We start from the raw sequence: 20,921 nt of genomic DNA on the forward strand, positions 1-20,921 counted from the left end.
TTTAGTGCTCTCTCAGGCATGGTAGTCGATGCAGGCTAGCCTGGGGAGCAATCAGCCCCTTGAGGCTCTATCCTGCCTGCCACAAATCACCATCACGACCAGCGTGATTCTTCCCTCCCATTCAGCCTATTTCAAACAAGTAAAACATGCGCATACAAATGATCACATCTTCAAAGCATGAAAGAACGCTCTCTAATAAGCCTTGACAGCTTCCCTCATTGCAATTCAGACAACATATTTACTCTGTCTGTTCAAAAGGAAGCAAGACTCAGCTGGTACCATTTGTTTTCTGTACAGTATGCAAGGGCTGGTACAGCTGTGATGGAGCTAAAGTCTCTGCTGGGAAATTGACTTGTGCTTATTTTGACATGTAAACAAAATGGCCATTGGGGCATCTTTATAAAAATTCAACTCACAAACCCAATCACCAGAATGAATGTTTGTATTGTATTTTGGTATGTTATTATATAACGGATGTTAAAATACCTGTTTTTCATGTCACTATCCCAGCAGCAAACACAGGAATGTATTTGTAACTAACAGCTATTTTTTGTGGCGCTATCCCCAGTGGAAACACAGCAGCTGGTTGCTAAAAAAAACTCCCCTGTTTGGTGCCTAAATAGTCGTTGGAAAACTGACCAAAACGTTTTGTCTTTTTTCTACCAGGCTATAAACATTTTTATTTCTGCTGTAAAGTTGGGCTTTTTCACATGGTGGTCTATGGGGATTTACTCTGTTTTACAGGCAGCCTAAAGTGGCCATTAGATAAACAGCAGTTTGGGCACTTATGCATTTGTTTCATTTTTCAGCCTCGGAGGTTGTCGCTTACTTTACAATCATCACCATTTACATCACATTAGGTAGCAAACGTACTTCTTTTAAAACAAAGCATGATTTTTTTTCTAAACTTAACCGAGTACTTTTGTTGCCTAAACCCAGACCCCTTCACAGCATTAACCACATGCTACAGTGTGTTTTTTTAAGCTGTGCGTTACATAGAGATGCTAAAGGGTGCCCTTTGCATCGCTATGAGACGCCAAGGGCCATGACAAAGCTTGGGTATTTGACCTCCTGTGAATGAGAACTGGTTGGCCTAATTACATTTTACAAGTTAAACAATAAGCAGCTACCTTCCAGTTGTCACACTGTACGAAGGCAATTTGTCATTAAGATGTTAAATGTGCTAAATAGGGATGCACAGTATTGGATTTTTTGCCAGTATCTAATATGCTGATATGTAACAACTCATTTGGCCAATAATTGATGTCGATATATCCGATATCTTTTTTCCTGTCTGTACTGTAGTGTAATTAACATCATATTATGCATGCATATTGTTGTCATGGTGGCTCACCAGCAGATGGAGACATGAAACACAATACTTTTCATTGTATGTAATATTCATTAATTGTGCAAATTAAGAAAAAGCATGATGGCCGATTCTAATAGTTCATTTTAAAGCCAATATCAGTTGATACAGCTGATGTGCCGATATTATCGCAGTGTCAAAATGTCAAACTATCATTGTCAGTGATATATATCAACACCCTGCTATCACCATGTGATATTTACAGTGTAATATTTACATTATGAATTGATGGGAACAGCCAAGTGCATTATTAATATTTGTCTGTGCACAGCTTGTGCCAGGAGCCTATGAAATAATAAAGTTGTACTGCAACTGGGAAGAATGCCTTATTCTCACAAATTGAGACCTGCTTGTTCAGATGAAATTATGGACACTTCCAACATACATAAAATAACCATGAACATGAGGGCAAAATCCTACACTGCTTCTTTTGCATTCTTTATTATAAAGCATCACATGGTGGCGAGTTAACATGTTTACTTTTGGGTTTGGAAGTTCTATGAAGGTTCTTTTATTATTTCCTGTATTACTTGGCTCCCACTGCCATGCCAAACCTCTTGATGCAGACCACTGCAAGTAGTTGACTAGAAAAATGATACTGTACTATCCCTGTGAGTTACTGAATGATCTTTAGCTAACAACTCCATCCAACATAGAAAATGGAAAGAGAACAAGAGAAGCCAGGAGAGATGGTGTTTTGAAATGATCTCATCAGTGGGAAGCTGTGGGAAATGACTTAGAGCACCTGTGGTTCTGAGGGCACTGGAGGGCTAAATATTGAGCGTGTACATTGCATTGTGTGTGGAAGCACAAAACAGCTGGGCTGAAGCAAGGGGAATTTTCAGCGCTCGTATTTTCCCAGCACTCATCACCCATGTAATGGCTCTGTGATTTACAACAATGCACAGCGGGAGCTCTGCGAATGGCCGGGCCGTTTTTTACACCATGCATCCATTAGCTGCTCAGCGGAGGGATTTTTACAAAGCACTTTATGTGTGTGAAGCAGGCAGGTATTGATGACAACAGCAGCTCCCAGGCATGACAGTCATCACAGGTTGGGACCAAGGACAAAGGAAGCAACAGCACAGGGAGAGATTGTCATGCTTTTTATTATTCAGCCTCATTTCCCCAATCATCAAGCTCCTATTCCCCACTGCAGAGAGAAATATCTCAGGGACCCAGTTGGCTGCAGAGCAGGCAATTGTCAGCCTCCGAGTGTGGCAAGTGCCTGTCAAATCACCTGCTTTCTTCTTTTCTTTCTACTTTTTTCTTCTGCTGATGTTCTCCCCTGGCGCCTACTGATACTGAGGCTAGATGATAGGCCGACCCTTGATCATTTAATGCCCTGTCGTTCACCGAAGGGAATCACATATTCACTTTGTTCTGTTTTAAAATGCTGGAAATCATCTCTTGCTATCAAAGAAGATGAGTCTGTATTTATAACATACAGATGCACAGTGTTTGAGCCAGAGCATGCCATTGTGACAAAAACCATTGTAAAGCATTAAGTGTCTGGTCACTATAACCGTGCTGTGCCCCACTATGCCCCAAAAAGTGATGGTCAGTTGGTCAGTCCGTCAGTCCAGACTGACTTCTCTCCTAGTACCACCATGAGCTTTGCATTTATGGCTTGGAGTGAAATCCATCTACTCATCTCCACAAATCCATGTTCCTCCCAGGATGAATTGTAATAATTTTGGTAATCTCTTACCTTTGTTTCATTATCATGTCAAAATTTCAACTTATTTTAGTTTGTGACCAAGTGCCTGCAAAACTTATGACATTCCCATCAGCCTCAGCGGTACTTTGTGTTTAGTGCTTTTTAACCAATGTTAGCAATTACACTAAGTATCCGTGTTATATTTTTACTAAACTATTGCTGCATGTTCTGGTGCCACGTAAAGCGGTTATTTCTAACGAGCCATCACTGCATTTCCTGCTGGGATAGTAGCCCCAAAAGCGTATGTTTTAAGCCAAAACCTGGTCTTTGCCGAGCCATATGTAATGGGTTCTTGTGCCTAAACCAAACCACATGTTAACCACAACTTTGTTGAAATGTAAAGAAACATAGAGTCATATAATAACGTACAAATGTAACATATCTCACAAAAACATACATTGCCAATATTTATTTTGCCGATTGGGTTGTAGCTGAGACTCACTGGTACTGTTACCATAAGTAGAAAACATTCCCCACTAAATATAATTCTACTTTAAATGAAAGTGCAGTTTTAGAATAATGGAGAAGCCCATTACTGTGATACATTTGAGTACCACAGTAATGGGCTGCAGTAAATTGGGTAAAACATTTGTAAATGGCGCAGTCCTGACGATCACCCAAATTGTTATCCATATAATTTAATTAATTTTTTTTTTTTTTTTTTTTTTTGAGCTCTCACCACTTTTACAGTATTGTTAATTGTTCCCCTTGGACTGAGCAGTGACCCTTTAGAAAAGCATTACTGGGCCCATTTGACTCCTTTCCTTCTGACTTTTAAAACTGGATGCAGAAAAGTAGATGTGTAAACAGCTTTTCTCCGATGGATCTTCAAGGCAGCGAGATATTGAAGAATAGGGCTGCCCCTGACTAAGAATATTCCTGGTTGACCAATAGGGCTATTAGGCGACTAGTCACCCGCATGTTTACGATATTAATTTAATTATTAAATTGTATATTTTGGGCAGGGTAACACAATGGTTTGAGTTCAAGGTGTGAGAAGGAATAGTATCAGTAACATTGTTAACACATTACAGAGAAATACAAAACCATACTAATGAACCTTCATTAATATAGGCTTTTATTTTATCTACAAGTGCATGTCACACACTGAGCGAGCCGCCTGTTAATTACCCTGTCACCAAAGCAGTAATGATTGCGCTAAGTGGCTAATGGGAATGTAGCTACTGACATGTTTCAGATGATACATCATGTTTGTAGTCGGCAAATGTTTGCCTGCATAGTTTACATATCACCTTGGGTTCGTCCTTCACCTTCTCAAAATGATCCCACATTTTGGATTTCCTGCCTGACATGTTATTAATTAGCCTGTATGATAACCGCAGGTACCAGAGGTGTAAATCACGGGCCATACACATGTCTTTAACTACCTGGAAAATGCGAGGTTGGGCGCTGGGCGCTACTCTTGTGCCTATTCTGTGCCAGCTCTCAACAGCACGGTGGCAGGTTGCATCTGAGGTTGCTAAGCAACCTTAAGCACTGTATAGCCTATTTACCTGAAATCCTAAGTGCAGAGCTGATCTTCTTCCAGGCGCTGTTTACAAGTCTATAGGCCTATCATCCTTGGGTTGGATATAATTCTCTAGGTAGCCCTGCATTTACATGATCAACTTTTCCATATTTATCAGACATATTTACGAAAGAAGGGAGAGAGATATCTGTTGGCTGTGATTGGTTTGTAACGTGCTGAGCGTGGCCTCTTCCTGTGTATGTCCTTTCAAATCAAATTCCCACATGGTCCAGTCATAAAGGTTTTGATTTATTTTGACAAGGTGCAGCTCCTAATAGAGTTTCACATTTGTTTTTTTTTTGTTGTTTTTCTGCAATTACAGTAAGAGACCAATGAATTCTTGCCAACTAACGACCTTTCTGATCAGCTAACATTTGGTTGACTATAAGGTGGCAGCCCTTTTAGAGTATGCCTTCTTTTTTTTCTTTTGCAAGCAGTGAAAGTCACTTTTTTGCAGCTGAAAGAAGCTTCAGCACCCTCTGATATGTCCCGCAGTAATTCATTATCAGGAATAGTGTGTGTGTGTGTGTGTGTGTGTGTGTGTGTGTGTGTGTGTGTGTGCGCGTGCGCACGCGTGTGTGTGTAGTTAAGTGTAAAACATGTTAATCTATCCTTGTATTTCCCTTGAATGTACAAACACACCAAAGTACTCAGGAGGCTTTTTCCTGCTTTTTTTCTGCATGGTGGATTATTAGATGTAAATCTCTCCAGCACTCCAGCATTGTACAGTAAAATTGTTTCGGACAGGTGACTTCCTCCAACACGGACGACACAGACAATCATAAGCTGCAACGCAGCCAAAGCGAGCGAGGCTGTTTATCACGAAGAGGGAATTAACTTCAAAGGGATTTGAAAATGTCCATGTGGAATGTAGGCTCTAGGATGAATTATGCATGAAAAATGCTTCACTAGAGTAATGTGCTGACACAATTTGTCACACGCCACAGGAATACATAAGTTGCAGGGTAGCCACGTTGGGGGAGTTGATGCAGCAAGGTGGTTTGGTTTCTTTGGGCCGTTGGAGGTCGTGCAACTGTGTAACCTACACCGACCACACGGTGAATTACTTATGAGACCCTTCTTTGGCTTAAGAGGATGCTGAGAACCTTGATATACAGTAGCTTTAAAAAAATTTTTCTCTCGACTTTAAATCTGTGTACGTGTGTGTGTGTGTGTGTGTGTGTGTGAGGAGCAGTAGGATTTGAAGGCTGGGCTTGAGGCCATGTATCATCCCCAAGCGTCTTTAAAAGCCTGTCCTGCTGTCAGTTTGGGGAGGATGCACATTTGAGCACTGACATTTTGATGGAGAGGAAGGCAAAAAGCAGCAAGGATTTCAGATACTCGGGCAAAAGTCTGAGTTCAGCGACTGAATCTACACTTACCCCTTACACCAAGAAAGCCTTAAGATGTTTTTCTCATTGCCCTCACTTGACTGATTAATCTATTCAAAGTACTCATCAGTAAAATGTGAGACACCATGCTGTGCTGGAGAGGAATTTATTAAATAACCGATACTGCCTTATTAAATGTGCCTCTGTACAGTTTCCTGTCAAACCAACAAGTCCTCCAGCCCATACAACCACACAGGTCATGTGTTCCTACACTTTAATACAACCTGCAGGAGTGTTTCCTAAATTAGTGCCCCTACTGGTGGATGACTGCTTGTATATGACCATTAACGGTTCTAGTTTTAAACTTACCATTAATGAACGGTTCAAGTTGCACCAAAACTATGTGGTTAGGTACAGAAAAAATATCATAGTTTAGCTTAAAATATCTAAGTTTGTTACTGACATAGGCTATATCGTGAACACCCGTCTCCTGGGTGAAAGTCCTGTTGTTGCTTGAACCAACCACCTCTTCTCCCTCCCATCCAAAATGACCTTTATACTACATTACCCGACTTCCTTCTTTGCTTTCATTATAATAACTGCATTCAATAGAGGTCGCCGCCTAACAACAAATGTAAATATGGTTGACAATTGCAGCTTTAACTAACAGCCTTTGTGGTCCTGTATTGGAAGACATTGTCTCCAACAAGTTTTCATCCCAGGTCATCAAATACCGGCCCATTCTCAACCTTCATGCATGATATGGACGCCAAAGACACCCCTTTGGGTCTCTATGAGATGCATCATTCAGTGTCTTTATGTGATGTCTTCTGGGTGAATCTCAAAACTAGGGCTACGTATTGTTTGGGTTTTTTCTGATAATAGTGCTGTTTTGACACTGGCCTAAATGGTACCTGACTTCACTCACTAACTTTAAGTTTGCGGGAACTTGGATTTGAGGAATTGAATCATTCATTCACTGACAAATAGCCCCAGCTGTAGACACACTGCACTGCTAGGCTTCACTTCATACTCTCTTCTCCAGTTCTGACCCACAATCCTCTGCAGCGAAAGATTCATCACATTGTCAGAAGTGGCAATGATGGATGACAGAACATTCAGGTGACTAGTGGCCAGTTGATTAGTAATAATAGGAATATTAATTGTTTAATTGAATAAAATAATCATAAATATAACCAACAACAAAGGGGCCTAAGTATTTATAAACTGATAGAGGAATGTATAGCCTATGCTATTTTACTATCATGAACAAATATATTAGAATCTACAATGCATGCAGTTATTACATATTGTAACAACAGCAGAGCTCTCCAGGTTTACCTTCATCTCTGGTGAGCTCAGTGAGCAGCGTTTTTTTTTTTACCTCCATGGTAACGGATATATGAGTAATAGGGTCAAAGTTCAGGGTGTAATGTTATGAGAAAGTAGTATGTCCCAATTGTGTGCATACTGCACATGCAAGTACAATATGTACATTTTAAGGGCAGCTGCAGTAAAAAGGAAATTGTATGTGATTCGCAACGCACCCAAGCCCTTTCTCTCTCCATGCCATACTGGCACTGGGTTTTGGTACCCAACCGTTGTTGTAACATGTGGTTGAAGTTGTCTAAGAATTGCAGTTAGGTTTAAGCAACAAAACTATGTGTTTTAAGTCACATAAGTACATCACAGATGGGTGCAATTTACATGACATTACTAAAAAACAGTACCAACTTTCAGTTAAAACAACACTGACTTTGGGTTTCACATGGGACATCGTCTCCTGGGTGTGGACTTTCTTGCTCTTTATACTACATCAGATGCTCTCAGTGGCAACATTGATGCACATGGGTTTATACTGGAATTTGTATAAAGTCCGGTGCATTTGTAGACACACGAGGGGCATGACAAAGCATTATCTGTCTTTGACGACCTTTGAAATACAACAGGGTGGTCTCTCTAGAACAGATGAATATTCAAGGACTGATCTGCTTATAAGAATTAGACTTAGTGACCCATCGTTGGCATTAAGTGTTGTATACATGCAAAGAATAACCTGGCAATAGTTCCCATGCAGGTTAAGGCCTTCTTTGAGTTATGTTAACATGAATATTTAATTTTCTGTGACTGAGCCATCCTGTTGCCGTGACTGAACCTGTTACAGACTATTCCTCTCCCTCTCTCACTGAGCGACAGTAGCTTAAGAAATGATAATCGCTTTATTTAACACTGCCACTGCCACTAAGCTTTTTGTTGACATCAAATGTACCCATAAGGTTGTTCCAGTGAGTTTGATAAGAGGTATCCATTCTGCAGTAAATGCATGGGATTAAAGAAGGCATCTTAACTGACTTTGAGCTGACACAGGTTACAGTGCTCTATACTAAAGTTCATAACCCTATTGGTCCCAACACAATGCTGTTATTCCGCACAATGTCTACGAGAGGCTTAAAATTGGCACATCCTGTCTATCAACATACTAAGGAGCCTGAACGTATGTTTGACTGGAAGTTCCAGTGTAAAGCCAACCCTAAATCTGTTGTAACTAGTTTCAAATCAAACTAAACAGTAGTCAAAATTCCGTCAAAGATTGTTCTATCAGGAAGCATTCAAGTAGGGAGAAAGCCACGAGGAACTAGTGATGAAAATGTACAACCAATTTACTAAAAAGAAGAGATATTATATGCTTTCACATATGAACAAACTAAAATTGATGTGTTGTCATTATTAATAATCCAAAGATCATTTATTGTTAGCTTATGTTGTGCTTTGATGCTTTTGCTTAAATGAAGATGACTGTTTCACACACAGATACTTCCATCTTGGCAAAAAGATTCTACTGAAGTCAACACTGAAACATGTTCTGTTACAAGTGTTAACCAAGGGCATTTTAACTCAGCATAAAATCACACATAAAAGTAAACATACCTGTATATAGTAGAGAATGTGCATGTCACTGTCAACATAAATGTGAAGGTGCCTGCCATCTTTCTAACTGCTGTTAATGAGGAAAGAATTACAGCTGCTTGTTGAAGGTGTACACTTAAATCTTGACCCTAGTTTCTAAATAACCTCCATGGTCAGGTGTGATTTTACTTACAACTTCACTTCATAGCATAAGTTCCACACTACATTAAAATAAGCTACGTATGAGCTGACACACTGCTGGCACAAGAAAGATAATCTAGGTTGTAACCCTTTGTTGAATTTTTCTGTGTTGATTCAAGCAACATTTGAGCATCACTAATGACTGCAACCCAATCGCCAGAAAAAAAATGTGTTTCTTCTAACCACAGATATGTTACTTGCATGTTGTTATGTAGAAGATATGATGAAGCTTCACATTTCAACAATGCTGTGCATGTGATTAGGTTTAGGCAAAAAAATATTTAAAAAAAACAAAAAGGTGATTGTACGAAAATACAGCCTCTTTTTGTGGCACTGTCCCTGACTGAAAAGCAGTGGATTGCTACAAATCACACAAATCATGTTTGCTGGGTAAAAAGCCGTTGAAAGTGCAGTGATGACTCACTAAAAAACAACAGGTTTTGTTGTTTGTTGTCCTTAAACATTGGTCTGCAGCTTTGCAAATCTTCTCGCTTAGGTGACGCATCATTCACCATCCCGTACACCTCCCAATGACAAAGTCAGCTTATATACCAGGTCACTTTAGGAATGCTGATATGATACGTATGAAATGCGCAAATATAACATATGCATGTTTTCCAGAAATGTATAATTCTTACAGTGTCTTATGGCTATTGTGAATATTTGCTTACTTATTTTGCTTGCTAATGCTTTAGAAATATAATACTGTATTAGTAATTAAAAAAACGGTAGGGCGGCACTGTGGTGCAGTGGTTAGCGTTGCAAGAGGGTTCCTTGTTTGAAACCCGGGGGTGGGGGGTTCAAACCTTGGGGTGGGGAAGCACTTCTGTGCAGAGTTTGCATGTTCTTTCCGTGTCAGCGGGCAACAATTGGCAAGAATTGGCTCTTTATGCACTTCTGTTAAGTGAAGTAAACAAACAACTGTACCTATCAGCTTTGTGCTCACGGAAACAAACCACAAGATCATACTTAATTTATAACCGCTGATAAGATGGGTGAGTACTTGCTGTAATACTACCTTTGTACTCTAAAATACATGCATGTTCTACATTGTCATTTTACTGGAAATGACATACAACATAGCCAACAGCAAGTAGGTTGTTATTAGCACTGGTCATTACCAGAAACTGTAAGCTCCAGTTTGTGGGTCAGTTTGGGTGACTGATTAAAGCATATGTTTGGGGGTTGGGCAGGGTGGATTGGCTCTCATAACGAGCCGGGTTGGTGCAGGTTTTAAAAAATACTGACCCGCGTATCACCGATGAACAGTTATATCAAAAACCTCCAGAAGTCCTTCTGTAAGAACTATTTACTATTGTTTGGCTCCTTATAGAGTTTTTATTATTGAAAAATTTAACTGGATTTCAGGCCTAAATTGTACTTTCACATCATCTATCATTAATTTTAACTACTCATCAGAAAATGTATAATGCATCTATATTAGAAGCCAACAAGAGAATTTCAGAGGCACATAAAGAAGGAAAAATAATAAAACACAATTTTTGCTGGGATGACCAAGAGACCAATGCTGCAATCTGCTAGTCAGGATGTGAGAGTGCTCAAAAACATGGTGATCTGATATTTTTTAGCCCACAGGGACAAACACGCTGCCTTCTGAGTGATCAAACCTCTGACCTGCCGTTGACCAGGCAGCCTCACTCGCCGCAGGCTATGTTAACCCCACAAACAACAAGAATGTAAGCACAGGTCTCAAAGGTGGTTTGTAATCCAGCTGCAGGCTGTGAGATGGCTCACTGGTGTAATGAGGTACTAAATTGGACAAATTGAACTCTGCTCCTGAGACCTTCACACTGAAGCACACTCTGTTTTAACTGCCAGCTGCATGATATCAAATTAAATACGCTTTTATGTCAGAAGAATTGATGTAATGTAATGATGCCCTGAAGGGGAAAACGCACTCTTTGAATAAGATCATTGTGCAGTATGTTTCATATGGGAAATCATGAAAAGAGGAGATTCCACCTAATCCTGGATGCACTATAATTAAGAACGGTTTTACGGCACTGCAAAGCGTAAGACTGAGTGTACGTTTATAGATATGAATGACACCAGAAGTGTAGAGCACCTTGAATTAAAGCAGAATACAAAATGGAAGAAATCCATTACTGGTTTTCTCAAAAAGGTGCATTTTTCCCCATTCAAGGCTTTTCTTCCCCGAGGTCTTGAGGTTGTTTCTGCTATTTGTGCTGTGGAGATGTTGTTTTCAAATATTCTTTCATTTTGATATCACACCAGCTCACTTTTCAGTTTTATTATAATGAAAGTGGAGAGAGAAACAAGCCTTGGACTTGTATTGTTATACCTGTAAAATGTTGTCATGAGAGTACCTACTGAATCTTCTTCCATGTGCATGAAAATTGGGGTTATACATTAATCATTAAGCTCATATGTATGCATAGGCATATGCCTGTATATTCTGCTTTTAAAGATTAATTTTCTTTATTCGAGGGTAAAAATTATGCATGGTTGTGCTAACAGGTTTACTTTGTGGACACACTGTGTACACAGTGCCTTGTAAAGCAGTGTCTCAAAAAGAGAGTGTCGTTGATAAGTTGCAAGGTGATGTGAGGGAGACAAGGGATTTGGCAAAGGATTTAATTTATTTTTTGACATTTCATTTTGAAATTCTAGACAAGTGTAGCTGTGCTAGCATTTCCTGTTGGTTTGCTGAATATTTAAATATTATCACTTTATGAAGGTCCATCTCTACATATCCACCTGACACAGAGCAACATCAGCATTTATTTGAGGCTGTGTTTCTGCTCACCTGATGAATGTAAGTCCAATATTCCCCCGCCTTTTAGCTCTGTTTTGGTCTCTACCAACTCCTGAGAAAATGCTCCACTATGCTCACCGACTACTAGAGGTGGGGGTAAGTCACACGTGCTAGTCAGAAGCAAGTCTCAAGTCTTTAGGTTAAAGCAAGTCCCAAGTTACTGTGGTGAGAATCAGGAAATCAAGTCCCTGCAATAAGTCAAGCAAGTCACAGGTCAAGTTAAATGAAATTCCGATGAGTTTCCACATTTAAATCAATTAAATATTAATATTAATGAAAACACCTATAGCCTGCTTACACCTTTTAACACCTTTAACTGCTGATATTCAACATGTTGTTGCAATCAGGGACAACCCTCCTAATAAAGAGCACTGGAGAGTGGAGCTGTAAAAGTTTGATATACTACCATGGCTAAAAACACAAGCTAACAAGTTAGTTATAAAGACATGTTCAGGTACATTTCTCTGTGGGACTCTTAGTGACGGATGAAGTTGGATGTTGTGGTTGTCATGTCACCAATTTTTTGAGCTGCAGACTTTGCATACTGCTATTCTCTTCTCACTGCCGTCACCAACAACATAATCTTTGAATTCAAATTTTATTTTTGGACTGTGTGTGAGAGGTGCCTCATGTGTTGGCCTCTGTCAGTCTGTTTTGAACTAGTGCGTTGTCAGGTTTGCTACAAAATATAACTTCTCAGTATATTGGGAAAAAAGCAATATTAGCTTTAAAAAGTCAAGTCCTTTGGAGTCATCTGTCTCAAGTCTCAAGTCATGATTACCAAGTCAAAGTCGAGTCTTTTATCAATGTTCATTAAGCACGCTTCAAGTTCTCAAATTTGCAACATGAGTCTAACTTGAGTCTAGTCATGTGACTCAAGTCCCCCACCTCTGCTAGCTTGTCTCTAAGTTTGTCTGTCTGCCGTTTAGTGCTGAGCAGGTAGCGTACAGTGATTTACTGTGAGTAGTGTAGTAGTGAGTTTTTTGGGTGAAACCAGCTGTTTGCTGGGAACAAGGTTGTATAACAGTTTGGCTGTTAAATCAAAATTAGTGAGCAGAAAGATGTTAAAAAGCTTTGTAGAGCTGAGGGGAACTTCATATTGGATCAGAGTTCTCTGTGGTTTCATGACCATAGCAGCTCCTTCACATTACACACAGCCATTTGACCCATTGTTGATATAAAATATTGATTGTCGGTTACTTTTTCTAAACACAACATTTTAACTTGGCCCCTAAACATTGTTTTTCTTTTTTTTTAATCCTCCATGGTATACCTTTAAGGTCACTGACACGGTTGGCCTTCTGTCACTGTTGGGCTATCAGTTAGTGTCTATGACTGTAGTTTTTGCAGTGTGTCCTGCACCATTAGCACTAGTTGGTCATTTTTTGGCTAATTCAGCATGTTAAATCAGCTTCAGAACATTTGAAGCCCATCAGTGAAATAAGTCACTCTGATTGGCACTTCAGCTCAGTGCACGAGAACAGAAAGGGAAGTGAGAAGGGCAAACAACTAAAGTCAAGAGGGTGTGAGATCAAAACATACTTGTTATATTAGTTAAGATTTTTTTCTTTTAGCTTTCTGGCAGAAATGGTTTATAATTGTGGTATCGTTTGCTAGTACACAGTAAATATCATTTGTTCCTTCAATATCAGGTTGTGTTGTAATGTGCTAATTGACTAGGCAGCTACCGTCTGCCTGCTGGTATGGAGAGTTATTTCCTTTCAAGCAGATGCAGAACATAGATGCTAGTTTGCTGTAGTCTTTGCGATGTGTTGAAGTGCAATTTTTTGGTCAAGACACAGGCAACGTGAGCCTTCATTGCTTGTTTGATTTGGGTTTGGTGTGTCTTTGCCTTAAGCTTCCAAGCACAGACCTGAGTTTTCATGCAGAATCCATGAAGAATGAACTTACAACTTGTAAGTACAGTATGAAACTCAACTTACCAGTACATCTTCATGATCACTTACACATGACCTCATATGCTTTCCTACACATTTATGAATAATTTAAAATTCCATATATAACAAGGTTAGCAAAATCTGAAACCAGCCAGTAAATGTTAAACTGCTATAAAGCTCAGGGTAGCTCAAAAACGTTGGGGGGTTTAGAGGGGCATTCAGGTGCCTACCTGTCAGCTATAATAAAGAAAGAGATAATGCTGATGGAAACGCTGTGGAAGGCTGTTTTACCTGACAGCTTTGTCAGGAGCCCTGCACTGTGCTCCTCAGTGCATCAGCATCTTATCACTGAACTGACATTACAACACATAACACCTGTGTTTTGTCACCTTTGATAGCTTGACTGTGAGATTTTTGTTTAGCCGAAGTGGGATGCTAAAAAGTATGGTTACTCTTGTGACAAAACAGCTGCCATAGCTTTATTTGTCAGAGACTCAGGGGTGCAAAAACCAATAAATCTTTTAGTAAACATAAAGATGAAAAGAGGATTGCAAAGTTTCCACCCAGCTTTATTAATTTTATGTCTCCTGGTTACATTTGGATTTAAAACAGAAGGCTGTGCAGAATAAATTCGATTGAAAACCATTTATTTGGCTCTGTATGTCCCTGTGCTACTGACTGATACTGGAGCTATAGAAATGATTTATACGTCTTTGGTTCCTATCACCTACATCTTTACGACAATTTTCCAAATCCTCAATGTTTTTTTTTTAAGGTTAGGGTCAGAATATCTGCTAGCTGACAAAGATTCAGTGCAGTAAATCAAGGCATTTTGTGTGCACAGGTTTATGTCTGATTGTATATTCTGCTGCATCGCTGTGTTCCGCCACATTAAGCTCTCCAGTAAAATAAGCGTGACAGCTTGTTGTGTTGTAGCTGTTTTGTCCTCGCGGGATACACACAGCAGGATGTCCCTCTTACAGAGCAGACTGTGATTATGCTGTGTGGTTCACCTGAAGACAACATGCAATTCCCACTGCACACACACAAACTGCATTGATTATGTGCAGTAAAAACAAAGCAACAAAAACAACGCTGCATCTGTCATTCTGTCATGTATTCGCCCTCGGTTATGCCGCCGCCGTGTATCCCCACCGGGGCATACTGCAGGTTTCCTCTAGATTTATTTCCATCTGTGCTATTAAACCACGGGAGCACTGGGGACACTGTTTATACTGTGTATGAGACAGACAGCCATCGGCTTGTCTTGACACAGTCCTCAGTGGGTTGAGTGATTGAGCCTGTAAGTGTATCAGTTCTGCAAGCCCGGGAGAGATGAGGACAGCAATTGTGCGATGATAAACTGATCTGATGAGGCTATGTGTTGGTCCGGGTTGCTGGACCGATACATGAAAGGCTTCAATTCACCTACTGAATCACACAACAATAGGTATTAGATGGCAACCTTTTGACACCGGGCATCACAAGAGAAGAAGAGGGCTTTGGTCAACATGTGGAACGAAAGCCTCATAAATCACACAGGAGAAAGACATTTTTGAATCTTGTCATTAGCTGATAAAACCTGCTGCTTCCTGTAAAGTATAAAGACAACTATTTAGCCATATTATTGGTAGGTCAAAGTTGAACCGAATGGATTTGGTTGACCATCAGGTTGCTCACTACATTTCCAGATTTCAGGAACTGACTTAGTGAGCATAATATTATTATCAATGGAATGATATCTATGAAGTGAAATCTATGTAGACCTATCACGATAATTTTTGTTTGATAATACCGTGTATATATATATGTATATGTATATGTATATATATATATATATATATATCTAGATATAGATATATATATATATATATACGGTATTGTTGTCATTTCAAGATAATTTTATGCCACTGATGTAATAATATAATAGTATAATAATGCAAGTAAAGCCTTTCAAAGAGCAATGGACTTTAAATTCAATTCAGACATTGGAATTAGATAACCTGTCAGTATATACAACAAAGTATAGATATAAAATTCTGGTAACTTTATAGGAGTAGCCCAAAAAATATTCAGTTTGAGACTTGCTACAAAATTTGGCCAACAAACAAAAACAAAAACCAAGGTATGCCTCCTTCCATTAGACAGCTGAAAGTAGCCTCAGGAACACCACAGTTACCTCCATGATCTGGCTGATGTGCTGCAGTGTGGGACAGCCTAAGAGCTGGGCTGTTTACTGGTGGATTTATGGAGTGGAAGATGAAGTTGTTGCAGGGTGAAACTACAAATGGCGGACTTTTTGGCTCTTTACCAGGGGTTTGCAAGCCAGTGACAATCAGGACCGTGCGTCTTTCACACTTAAAGTGCAGCTGCAGGCAGCCTGTGAGCTGTGCCATGTTGTCTTGGAAGAGTTGTTTTGTTTTTCTTTGAACTCACGTAAGTATGTGGAGGTGGTAAAAAAAAAAAAGGGAGAATCACAGTGCTCAGGTCTTATGCTTGTTGGGAAAACCCTGCTGTTTATTATGGCATCATGTTTGCTAAAATTATGATGATATTCTTATGTAAACAAACACGCATGTAAACGCAACTGACAATAATCAAGTTCAGCAAAATGATCGAGTTGATGTCCATATATCGTATGATAAGTCAGTGATCTTATTATCATGACAGGCCTAAATCCATGACATACTATTTGTAAATAAGGCTAATAGGACGCAACAGTTGTAGCCAGAAGTATGATGTTTTCAGGTTGTCTGTCCATATGTCCGTACATCTGTACATTCTTTCGTCCCATTCTTATGATCATGGTATCTAAGTAATGCCTCAAATGAATTCCCTTAAATTTGGCACAAACATCCACTTGGACTCAAAGTAACGTCACATCTGTCCCATTCTCGTGAATGAATGACTGAATTTCTTCAAAATTGGCACTTGAGTGGACTTGGACTCAAGAATGAACTGAATACACTTGGGTGGTCAAAGGTCAAAGATCACTGTGACTTCACAAAACACATTTTTGGCCATAACTCAAGAATTCATTAATTAAATTCACACAAATGTTGAATAGGGTAAAATAAAGAAGTGATGGCATTTTACATTCGAAAGGTCGACTAAACTGAGACATCATAATATTTGACAAAGGCCCTTTTCTGGCCATTACTCAACATCATATCTCAGGAACAGAAGGGGAGACTTTTTTTTTTAAAGATTTTTTTAAGGCATTTTTTGCCTTTAATTGATAGGACAGTGAAGTGTGAAGGGGGGAGAGAGAGAGGGAGAGACATGCAGCAAAGGGCCACAGGCTGGAGTCGAACCCGGGCCGCTGCGGCGACAGCCTTGTACATGGGGCGCCTGCTCTACCGCCAAGCCACCGACGCCCCAGAAGGGGAGACATTTGGCCAGATACTAAACTGGTGACACTGACACTTGGGAGTCCACCTTGAAATTGTGCGGATCATATAGATTTTCTGTGCTGCCGCATTAAAGTTGTGTGTGAAGCATCCACATTTTGCAAAAACATACACTTGTATTAAATTCCTTCGAAGTCCTCCCTACATAAAGTCTGCACAATGTAAACTGCAACTTGTCTGGTTGGTGGAGGCATACAACTACTGTAATTCCAGTTTTTACATAAATAGCTTATTGCTTATTCGACTCTGAATATGAGACTTGCAATGTATTACTGATAAACCTGACCCTTTCCCCTCTCTGTGTGTCTTTCTCCAACAGTCTGAAGAATCAGATATGTGTCCAGTGAGCGTGGGCCCGAAGATAAAAACCAACTACTGGATTGATGTCAGACAAGCTGTGGTCAGCTTGCCCTGCTTTTTCTGCCTCTGCCCCGCTTCTGCTCTCCTCCACATCATTTCTCTCTCTCTCTCTATCTTTTCTCTCTTCTGTCTTTCACTCTGTCTGTTTCAGCCGACCGGACGAAGAGGAGAATAAAGAGATTTTTTTGTAACACTCTAGCACTGCATCAACTCTCTCACCTGTCGGTATACAGTACAGTTTAAACAGTTTCTCCGCATTGCTGGCCACTCTTAAATCATTGACCTATGACATTCCACTGCAGCTGTGTTTTTCAATTCCACTGAGAGCATTACAGTGGTTCTAATACACAGCAGCCTTTCTAAAATGCATGGACTAAAATTACACTTCATTTCAACACAAGTACTGTATGTGGAATTTTGACTTGAGAAAATGAGGGTTGTTTTTAACTCTTTTTGTTTGCTTTTACTTGAGTGAAACAACATATTTATTTAAAATTAAAAGGAGGGGTATACATTATTGAGCATTGTGGGCTTTAACTTTGAGTCAGTCATTCTCTTTGCCCTCAGATTCTGTATGGTACACACAGTGCAACTCAGCTATAACGCTTTTATTACATACGTGCTTGCAGTGGAGCTAAATCCCCTTGTGTCTTAAAGGGGTTGATGGCAATAATGACACCGGTGGGACTCTTATCTTATTTGTTGTAATGGTATTATCTTCTATGGGCTTGACTTCTGTCTGTGACTGTGGTAGAATTAATAAGATGTGTCTGCATCTACACAGAAACAGAAGATCATTTTTAAAGCTTTAAAGGATATTATCACATTATTACATTTATTTTTGTAGATTAAGCTAACATTCTTATAAGTAATAATAACTCACTCACTAACTTATTGCTGAGATCTGGCGAGGCAAGAAACACATGCAGTGCTCATCTTTGACTCAGAGTAAAGTGGTTTAGGTAATCTGGCTAAACTGCTTTCTTGTTTACAACCTGACTGATAACCTGACCAACCCACCACCAGAACAAAACTGTACATCAGCAAACCATGAATACATTATATTTGCACATTATTATGTAGTGGATATGTTGAAAATACACTGTGGTTAAAATTTGGTTGGGTTTGGACACAAAAACCACTGCTGGATGTGGACATTTTAGCCAAAGTGTTTCCAGTATGCCCACTGGCACTGTTCCTAAAAAGCTGCTGGAAACAAAGCACTGACTGGCTAAAACACAACCACTTTTGTTTGTTGGTCATAAACAGCGGCCTGCACCTTGGCAGGCGTCTCACCTAGGGAACATGCCATCCACCATCCCCTACACCTCTCGATGACAAAGTCAGCTCGTACACTACGTCAGTTTATAAATGTTGATATGATACGTATGAAATGTGCAAACGTAGCGTATACATGGTTTGCTGAAATGTACAATGCCAACATTTTCTTCTAACAACTGTACTGCTGACAACTCATGTTTCTTGTCCAAATTAGCCAGAGCAATCGCACCATGCACCCAAATCTGAGCAATGACTTTGGTGAAGACATTGGGCCTCATTCACTAATATCTGCACAGAAATGTTCTTACTCTCCGCAAAAAATAAGTACTTGTGCAAAATCACCGTCAGATTCATGACACGTGCGTACCAGCCAATTTTGTTCTCACCACCGTGCGTATGTTAGTAAATCAGAACCATTCTAAATTGAGGTACCCCTTCTCTATACCCCTTCTCAGGGGTATAAAGTAGTTTGCCACCGGCCGTATCTGATCCAAACACATCCTACGGCCCTTAAGCACGCCAAAAGTGCGCTCTACGGCGCGTGTGTGGGCATGTATGTTATTATAGCGCACCTCTTGAGGGATTTCAGGGTTTGCATATGGTGTCATCAGCCATGTTTTAAGGCCATATGCCCGGTCACCCAAACAATATAACATTTTAACATTAACGGAATAGAGACTTACTGAAAATACTAACTTAAAACAATTGAAATAAAAGACTAGAACAAAAGATGCTCACCAACAAGCAATCCACTTCTCACAGCCCCTGCCTCCAAACGCATTCCCACTGTACTGTTTTGCAAAATAAATGAGTCGTGGGTGCCTCCTGGCCAGCGGGCCACAGCCTTAAGGATATGGCAGTCGGCATTACAGATCATCTGCACGCAGATGGAGTGATAGTTTTTCTGTTCATGTCATTGTTAATATTTTAATTGTCACAATGATGAGGGTGAACGTGTGTCAATTTCATGGTAATTTAATCCATTTGGCCAATATATTAGTAAATTAATTATTTTAAAAAATGTTAATTAAATCTCTTTTTCATGAATGTGGTTTTATAGACTCTGCATGTACTTAAAAGGTATGTTTGCATTTTCTAAGTCAGTTCGGCCTTCCTCATTTGCATGGTCTGAGGCAGTTCTAAATTTGTTCGCAGAGTAAGAACAAATTCGGGTAAGAAAATATTGATGAATCCCGGATTTGTGCGTCAAACGATCGTACGCACAGTTTAAGCATAGATTTGTGCGTACGCACTGTTTGTGAATGAGGCCCATTGTTACCAACAGAAATGATGTCCAAAGCTACAAAAATGAGACTTCAGTTAAGATAAACTAAAACAACAACCAAAATTGGTTCCACCCAAGTCAAACAAATATTAGAAGACACGTTCTCTTCCACAAATTTTAATTTTTCTTTTGCTTTGTAATGCAGCACATATAGTCTACTGTATGTGGTCAGTGTTATAGGCTTATAGATCATTCCTCTGGTTAAGATGCTTTCACTTCAGTATGGTCTTCATCTCAGGGAGGTTGCATAAGTGAAATTTAACACTGCTGTTGAGAGTCAAACATGTACTGAGTCTGTCCCATTACAGAGTCTTGTAGAATGTGTCGGTAGATAAGATAAAATGGACTGAACCATAACTGGTATGGATCTTATAAAAAGAATATTGATATTGTGGAGTGTTTTAAAGGGTAATTCAGCTTTATATATATATATATATATATATATATAAATATATTCGTATATCTTATTCGAAGCTTATGTAGCATTCTTCTTTCTAACATGTCCTGTTAAGAAATTAAAGATGTTGACTTTAAAGCCAGTGTTGTATAAATGAGAACCATGAGGAAAATTATAACTGAATAATATATTACTGTTGTGGATCAGATTACTTTGTAATTGCTATCTGTTTACAGTATAAGTGATTTCTTCTACTGTTACTTCCAGTGCTGTGTCAACTGCAGAACTGTGTTTGATCAAAATGTAGCTTTGACTCATGTTGTTAAAGCGCTTTATTTTGCAGAGACCTCTAAGTTTATTGACAGCTGACATGACTTGAACACCGTGCAGGAGAAACATACTGCGGAGAAAGAGAAAAAAATCATCACAAAACATCA

General features: G+C 39.5%; 1 protein-coding gene across 1 annotated transcript in view; it reads left to right on the top strand.

Moving 5' to 3' along the window:
- zmat4a (zinc finger, matrin-type 4a) overlaps positions 1-20,509 on the top strand; it is a 215,036-nt gene extending 194,527 nt beyond the window's left edge. The window contains exon 7 of the mRNA XM_049578366.1: positions 17,481-20,509. Within this exon, the coding sequence (XP_049434323.1) occupies positions 17,481-17,508 (28 nt within the window). The 3' untranslated portion in view covers positions 17,509-20,509. The remainder of the gene's footprint in view (positions 1-17,480) is intronic.
- Positions 20,510-20,921: the final 412 nt, after the last annotated feature.

This window comes from Epinephelus fuscoguttatus, linkage group LG6 (genome assembly GCF_011397635.1).
Source record: "Epinephelus fuscoguttatus linkage group LG6, E.fuscoguttatus.final_Chr_v1".
In the NCBI taxonomy this organism is placed as follows: domain Eukaryota; kingdom Metazoa; phylum Chordata; class Actinopteri; order Perciformes; family Serranidae; genus Epinephelus; species Epinephelus fuscoguttatus.